Source organism: Syngnathus scovelli, chromosome 18 (genome assembly GCF_024217435.2).
Source record: "Syngnathus scovelli strain Florida chromosome 18, RoL_Ssco_1.2, whole genome shotgun sequence".
In the NCBI taxonomy this organism is placed as follows: domain Eukaryota; kingdom Metazoa; phylum Chordata; class Actinopteri; order Syngnathiformes; family Syngnathidae; genus Syngnathus; species Syngnathus scovelli.
The window spans coordinates 11,005,754-11,014,327 of NC_090864.1; the positions used below are offsets into that span (position 1 = coordinate 11,005,754).

At 42.2% G+C, this 8,574-nt stretch overlaps 1 protein-coding gene across 1 annotated transcript; it reads left to right on the forward strand.

Moving 5' to 3' along the window:
* The first annotated feature begins 707 nt into the window (after positions 1 to 707).
* On the forward strand, positions 708 to 6,679 carry ankrd33ba (ankyrin repeat domain 33ba). The gene is made up of 6 exons (XM_049748770.2): positions 708 to 1,441; positions 4,559 to 4,688; positions 4,771 to 4,911; positions 5,063 to 5,204; positions 5,277 to 5,475; positions 5,553 to 6,679. Exons 1-6 carry the CDS (start codon positions 1,028 to 1,030, stop codon positions 6,090 to 6,092), a joined length of 1,566 nt encoding a protein of 521 aa, XP_049604727.1. The 5' UTR covers positions 708 to 1,027; the 3' UTR covers positions 6,093 to 6,679.
* The last annotated feature ends 1,895 nt before the right edge of the window (positions 6,680 to 8,574 follow it).

Consider the following 8,574-nt stretch of genomic DNA (forward strand, 5'->3'; position numbering starts at 1 on the left):
AATTGATGGTGTGGCTATAGTTGTGTTAATTACTACTTCTCTCCGTCCTACATTGCAGTGTGTGTATAAAAACATGTTTTTTCCATGTACTTCTTTTGGCTTTCAATAAACCAGGCAATGTTTCGCGTCACATTCACGTAAAGTGGCAATATTTATATGTTGTTTGTGGGCTTTTGCTTTTAAAAGAAATCTTGTATGTAAATATGAGCATGGTGACTGTCACCCACACAACACCGTGCCTGATGGTACCATAGCGATGATGGGCCAGCCAGCCACATGAGATCAATCCCAGCTCTCAACGGGGGGGCATAGAACAAGGTAGAATATTAATAGGCTCACACTGGGACTGTTATGCATTTGCTTTTTTTTTCCAATACAGGCGACGGGTCACAAGCAACTGACATTCAGGAACCTGGCAAAATCACATTTGAAGGAAATGCTTAATTATAAGAAGCAAACATATTGATGTTTTTAGGAGAAGAATGAAATCCCAACCTGGCTGCACCTAATCAACTAAAAAGGCAGTTTATCACTATTGCGGCACTGCAAATCTTTTTTTTTTTTTTTTGGTCGTTTAACAGTCGTACACTGAGGATAACCGTCGTGCATGGATTTTAATAGGAGGGAGCGAAAGAGATAAAGTGAGGGAGGGGCGGTGCTGTGCTGTGCGAGGGAGAGGGGGCTGTCCCGGGGCCAACTAATCGGATTAGAAAACTGCATGTTCGGTTTGTGTCTCTCTCTCTCTCTCTCTCCCCGCCCTACATGTCATGTTTGGGTACCCTTTTTTTTTCAATTGTGTTCTCCACCTTCTCACACGCCGATGCTGAATTGATGTTGCGTGCAAGGAACTCCGAAGACTGACGATGGGCACGCGACGAACTCATCCGAACCACGAGTGACAGCACGCCATTGAATGAGTGCATGAAGAATCTTTCGGAGCGAGGACGTTTGATTGGAGTCCAACCCGGAGGAGACGGCCAGTCTATGCCCGCGCCCGGCTCGTCTGGCAGTGGTCGCTCCGGGTCAGATGGTGCTGATCACGGACGACAGGGATGGAGGAGTCGCACCGTCGCTCCGGGTCAAGCAGCTGAAAAGCACCGGCGCGGGCATCGTTCAAGTCCACCCGACCATAGGTGAGGAGGAAGACCATCTTGGCTCCTGTGAGGATGATGAAGAGAGCGAGGAGGAGGAGGACGACGACGACGAGTTCGAAGAAGTTGACTTTGAGGACTTGTGCGACACCAGGAGCATCACGTCCGACGACTCCTTCTACCCTCCCGATGATGCATTCGGGCACTCTGAACGTTCGCTGTCCCCGCCGAGTCCTGAACCCGTGTCGTTCTTCCGGGCGTGCTGCACCAACAACCCGGCTATGCTCCGGATCATGATACGGCATGGGCTTGCGGAGGACGAGGTCAAGCAGACGGACCGGAACAATAGGGTATGCATGTCACTCATACAAACATCATGAAGTATTTACAGTAAATGCATGGCCAGGGCTTTTAACCTGCACTTTATAGACCAATAATGGGCCCATGTTTGAATTGGAAAATTGGACAAACACAAATAAATAATAAAATTATCACAAATGATGATGATGACGATTAATGCAATCACACTAATAATTGTGAATGTAAAATGTAAAGTATTTTTAAACTATTATAATTATTTCTCATTTTTATTAAAAAAATCAATAAAAAAATATAATATATATACATATATTCTGGTCCATCTGTCTTTACATATAAAGTGTACATAATTACAGGGGCAATAACTGACATGACCTGACAAATAGATGACAGATGGATATAGAATTACTGCCATTTTTACTTTTATTTGCATGCTGTATCTTGCTGACACACTCAGATGAGTTCACTAGGGTGCATCAGATTCTGGAGAGAAATAATTAAGCCTAGGCTTTGTACAGAGGCTTACTGAACTATTTTAAGGCCTGGCTGGAAGGATACAGCCTGACCCCCATGTCATACTTTACTGTACTTGAACAGTCTTCCCTAATCAAAATGACAGCGGAAAAGCCAAAGTTAAAGACAATCACTTCTAATTTTACCCCCAAATGAATCGTGTCAAGTGAGTCATTTTATCAAATGGTCACTATCATGAAATCACAGGAAACTAAAAGTGAAACTAAGTAATCTTACAGTAGTTGTGCTTTGAATATGCCTGTGAGGCTGATATGCAAGGACCAGCGTTCTACCTTGACTGTTACTTGTTATTTGGTTATTTATTCTATCACTTTTTTCCCCATTTTATTTATTTTTTAATTATAGTGTCCCTTCTGGCAAAAACTCCATTAGCCTCCACTGTTTTACATCATATTTTACTCGTGTATATGGGGACATAGTGTCCTTTTAACCCCTTCTGGGAAAGACTGTGTCCCTGATTCAACATACACACACGCACATACTCACACACACAGAGAATCCATTAAGTTTAAATGAGGCCACTGTTCTCGTTAGCCCCCTGCTCGCCTCCTGTCGACCACATTTTCCAAACAGGGGGGAGCACAGGAGATGCAGCAAGGAAGAATTAATGCAGAATGTTGTTAGATTGTATGTGTTGAATCTTATTTGCAGGACAACAGTACAAGCAGTATTATTGCAAGTAGCCCAGCTAATGTAACTGATTGGAAAAATCAAAGTCATGCACATGTGATTTAATATAGCACCAGACAGGAGTGTTAACGCGTTCATTATTGACTAACACTGGCCTCTGGTCTCTGCTCGCTGTACTGTTACATTATTCATATACCCAGCGACAAAATTAATCTATTTAAGGGTTTTGTTTAAATAAAATAACAATAACAATAACCTTTTTTTTTAAAATTTGAAATACATTCCAATTCTAATGCAAAGGGGAAGTCCATTACTGCACTCAGCACTTTTCCAGATCCATCAGTGTAACAACTAGTCCAGCTGTCATTTCCAAGACGGCCACGCCCATGAAATGGGAACAAGCCTCCTGTAAAAACATGACAGAAAGTGAGAAGAAAGAAAATACAGCTTTACTTTACCTGCATCTGCATATTAAAATGAGTGTAAGCTATTTATTATCTGTAATGAAATATTGATAGATTTGACGGATGCTCATAATAAAGTAAAATCCGAGGAAAACCGCAATTTCCGTCAAATCAAGTCGTGATCGCTGCCATATAAAACCCTCAGGTTTTATTGCAGCCATAAAACTATCAATCACTTTCTTGCAAAATATCATAAATTGAACACAACGTGCATAAAATAATGAAAGTCTGCTTTAGCCTGCCTTCCTTCTCATTTGCACCCCCCCCCCACCCCCCCCCCCCACATACAATCATCTTCACTGTTTCTGTTCTGTCTCGTTTGGACTGCTTTTAAAATGACTTTGGGTGTGTGGAGGGGATAATATTTCTGCTTTAGAATCCAGCCAGTATTGTAGATGTGGACAGGAGGTCTATAAATCATACAAAACGATGCTGTGTTTGAGTAAGACACTAGTTTGCCGAGTAAATAACACATGCGCATTTATGAGACAGGTCTCTACATGCAAACAATTCTGCGTGGACCAGAGCCATGCAGTTAAAGTGAACTTTTTCCAGACAATCCACCAATTATTCCCAACAAACATTCCCCCCCCCCCCTTTGTCTCCTTGAGGCTCCCGGCCGAGCCTGACGACGCTAATGCGATTACATGCACTCAGATGACAGCCTGGCTTGTTTTAGTAGTTGTGTTTATTTTACATCATGTCCATTACGCATGGGCTATAAATTCTGTATTAAGTAGCCTGCACTGAGGGAAATACCGAAAACTCTGTGGTGATTTTATTTCAAGCAACTGCAAATATATTTATTTATTATTGGGAGATCATTTAGGTTGTTGCTCGAAGACAAGGTTAGTTGCTTTTAATGCTTTCACTGGAGCTGTTTACATCAATGCGCGTCTTGCTTGGCGAGATGCAAATGAGTAAACATGCGGCCAAACTAGAATTGAAGTGTAAATATAGTGCTTCTATTTAAATTAGTACCAGTCAGAGGAATGAATTTGCCTCACAGTCGCTCAGTATGTGTTTTTGAGAGAGAAAGAAAATGAGAGAGAGGAAATATGATTAAATATTGTAAATAAAATGGATGAATTATAGTCATTGTATTGTGGTTAAATTCAAACACTCCAAAACAGCTAATAGTGAGACCTTAAATGACTTTTTACTTATCTATCATGGACCTTGTTTGTATTGGCTTATGATGGCCAGGAAATCGTTTACTTTTACTTTCAGTTGAATTTTCCAAGGTCATCAGCGTGGTAAACATGAACTCCCACTCCCACACAGAGCGACATTCACACATAGGCACACAAACTCCTTCTCTGGCACACAACATCAGACGGGCGACTTATTTTTCCGCTGAGTTCAACATGTCTCGGTTTGCACTCAAAACATGTCATAAAGGTCCGTGCCGACTCGCTCTGCTCTGCTCTGCTCTGCTTGACTTTTGCATCTTTCAGCGCCCAATATGGCTGGGCAAAGTTTTGTGTGTTTCTCTCCAAAAAACACTTTTTGTTTTCTCAGACAGGGCTGCTGGTTGCTTGTTACCAAGGTTATGTTGACGTTGTCATAGCGCTGTCTCAGTGCCCCTATTTGGACGCTAACTGGCAAGACAGCGAGGGGAACACGGCCCTCATCACTGCAGCGCAGGCAGGTAAGTCACACAAACACAAAACGATGCAAAACCCTTTCTAAAAATATCATGATGGGCTATTGTTCCCTGTGTCTGTCTTTAGGTCACATTACAATCACCAACTACCTACTCAACTACTACTCAGGCTTGGACATCGAGAGGAGGAACTGTCACGGCTTTACCGCTCTCATGAAAGCTGCCATGCAGGGCCGCGTTGAATGCGTGCGCTCGCTCATGATGGCAGGTGGGTCGGATTTGTTTGGAATACCACGGAATGTTCTTTGGAGAGCCCAAGAACTCCAAAAATGTGAAAATTCTTGTCAATGAGGAAGTTAGTCGTATAGTATGTGACTTATTTCCTGAAAGCGCAATGCTCCCTGCCTTGTTCCTGTCAGGGGCCACCCTAAATGCACGAGACTGTGGCCGCCAAATGACCGCCAGGGAGTGGGCCGTGTTCACTGGCCGCTACGAAACCGCCTGGGTGATGGGCCGACTGATGGAACGATCCACTCCGGGTCAAATCTGTGATGCGTACAGGTAAGAATCAAAGTTCCCCCTCATGATGTTGGAAGGCAACTCGACAACATTATAGCCAAGTAACTTTCTCAGTCTAGAATGGCCACCCTTGGCATCAATGGTGGCCAAAGCCCGGGAGCCCCGAGGCTGTATCAAGCGCTTGACCGACACGGTGCGTGACATCTTCAGCATTGCTAACGTCACCAATCCTGAGGACGCCGGTGTCATCGACCACCTGGTGTCTGTGACCACGGGCATCAGGAGTCCATTTATCGCCGTGACTTGTCATACGGTGAGAGGCTGGAAAATCACTCCCTCTTTTTTTAGTTCATCTAAGTTTGTGCCTTCTTGTGCCCACTTGTATTTTAGGTGTGTCCCAACAGTCCCCCAAGTGTAGGCAAACGGCGCTACGCAGTTCCCGAGATCCTCCGCCATCAGCGAGCCAAAGAGCTCAGTGCCATCAATCCTCACAGGGTGGACAGCCACCTCAAACTGTTCCAGAACTCACGGGTCACATTGGTACCCAAGCCGTCATCGGAACGTCGGGCCAGCCTTCAGACGCAGAACACGGCGCCACGAGCAAGGAGCTCCAGCCTGGGAATGTTGCCGTATAACGGAACGGAGCTACGAAGGCCCAGCCTGCTTCCTCTGCACATGTTGCTTAGGAGGAGCAGCGTTAGGCCGGGATTCACCATACCCAAAGTGAGAGTGTCCAAGGCCCCCGCGCCCACTTATGAACCTGAAAAGATTGGCAGGAAGAGCAGCACCAAAGAAGGAAGACACCTGCTGCAGATCCCCAAGTGGCGATATAAGGAGCTCAAGGAGGAGAGGAGGAAAGCCGAGGAGGCTGAGAGAAGGAGGCTGGAGGCATTAAACAAAAGACAACTCACTGTTGGGGTGAGGAAGTAGTTTTTTTTTTTTTTATGCACTCTAAACCAAAAAACGGATAATGGCTTGGACGTTATTTGACTCAGGGTGACTTGACTTACCAGCAGTATTCCATTAACACGACAATGATTTGATTTGTATCATGAAATGAACTTTAAAAGAGGAATATACGATTGCTGCCAGTTTTAGAAGCGCTCATGTTATTTGCAATGATGTCACATAAGGATCACCCAGGGGATAGATATATTATACTTGAAAGTGCTTTGAGCTTTAACTTATTTTTCATATTTATTGCTTTTAAAAGCAGCCCTAATGGCCAAGCCTGTATTTTGTTACTTTTTGTTTCACACCAGCATTTTTGTAGTTCTTCCATTGTAGTGGGGCTATAAACACAAACATAAAAAGTCTCTCGAAGCACAACAAAAACAGCTTCAGTACCTTTGTAAAAAAAAAAAATCATACAAAAAAATGTAATCATATTTGTACTAGACTATTTTCCAGAAATACCCTAAACATAAGTAGCAAATCTGACTGCAACATATTCCACAATGACGTGTTGAAAATACTGTATTTTGTAATAAATAAATTAATTTTACTATCATTTCAAAGCTGTTGTGGTTTATACCACATCAGATTGTGTTGTAGGATTTACAAATTTGCATATTCAAGCTTTCCATCAGTAGTAGTTGTTATTGGTGACAAAGGGTACATTTCAGGTGAGTTAAAGAGTTTTATTTCTTTTTTCAATATCTTGGAGTATCCACAGTCACCTACAAATCACAATGGGAAGGCGCTGGATGCTGGAAAAGAAAATGTGTAGATTCATTTAGCTCATCTTCTTTTCATGCTTAGTGGAGAGCCTTAGGGATTTCATCCTCTAATTCACAACTGGAAACAACTGTGGCAGCAATAAAATAAATGGAAGCAATAATTCCAGTTCTAAAAATAGCATGTTTTGGCCTGCGGTCATGGTTGGAATTGTGACAAAGCCTAAGAAAGCACAACAGAGGCAATGCATTCAAATATTTATAAGCATAAGTGATGATTTTAATTTACTGCATCAATAATGTATACAGTATAGCACACAGTAACATAAATAACACTGTCTATTTTCATTATTATTTTCACATTTGTTATTTTATGATCATTTTAGTATTCATTCATCGAATCTCACAGTACAGAAATTAGCATGTTACGTTTGTGTATGTGCGAACAGATTACGCAACAGTGCCAGGAGAGCGCATTTAATCATTTGATTCAACTCCATTTGATCTACTTAGTGCAACTTCCCAGAAGAGGTTGTTTTGAAGAACTCCTCACACTTTGCATGTGCAAGATCTTAGCGACCAATGTACAGTAATTTGTAGGCCTATGTGACTACACTATTCCAGTATGGAAGTATATTAACACTGAATAAATTACATAATATTTAGGTCATGGGTGTTGCTGAACCAGCTGTTGGCCTCCAGTGGAACCTGAGATTATGACATCCGACAGGCGTGCTCCTCCTCCTCCTCCTCCTCCTCCTCCTCCTTCTCCTCTCGATATGACCCGGATCCGTCATTTATTCTGAGGGCTACATTTAAAAAAAAAAAAAAAAGAACTGTTCAACGACAATTTAAAAGAAGTCGAAAAATTGAAACAGATTTAAGAAAGTTCTTGATTATTTAACTTTATTATTGTAGTCTATTTTTATTCCCAGCAAGTTAGATTGAACTTGTGCAACTCTGCAATGAAGATTGGGCAACTATGACCCAATCGAGGTGTGCAAAAATTAAAACGGTCTCTTGAAACGACTTTTTATTTTCTACTCATGAGAGACATGCCTACCAAATTTTCAACAAAAGTTTGTTTGTTGCTCGCTAGCTGTCGTAGAACAATATCAACAAAGGTGGCTTGTCAGCGAGTCCCCCACCCCGCCCACAACTGCCACTCGGTTGTCAATCAAGCGTCAATCAAGGAAGAAGCTTTTTACCTGCATGTTGTGTTCCACGCAAAAGCTGATGTCCAAACTACAACTGTTGAGGCTCCACGCCGACTGCTGGTCGTCTATCTGAACATCTTGATGCCAACATACTTTCGAAAGGTACTGCATGTTGAGTTTCCTTCTTTTTTCTATGGAGTATTATCCCTTCAGTGACTCGAGAAGATAATCAACAAGTCTAACGAGGCGTAATTTTATTTTGTAAAGATAATTTAATCCGTGCTTTGAGTTATTTGACGGTTTCCAGGTGAATTAGGTAGTGGGTAACAGCAGATGGGCCATTAGTTTTGGAAGTTGTGGTCAAAAGACACCAATATGTGGGGTGGATGCAGTACAGCATGTTTCCCGCAGAGAGCGCCAATGCTCTATTGTTGAGTATTCTATTACTGTTTCGGTCCTTTCATTGTTTATATTCGATGTTAAATAAAGTGAGTAAAAAATATGAGTGTATCATTAAAGATGCCAAGGTAATAGTTTAACAAAAAGAACATTTGGCACATGAATTGAGTCTTCTTTTTG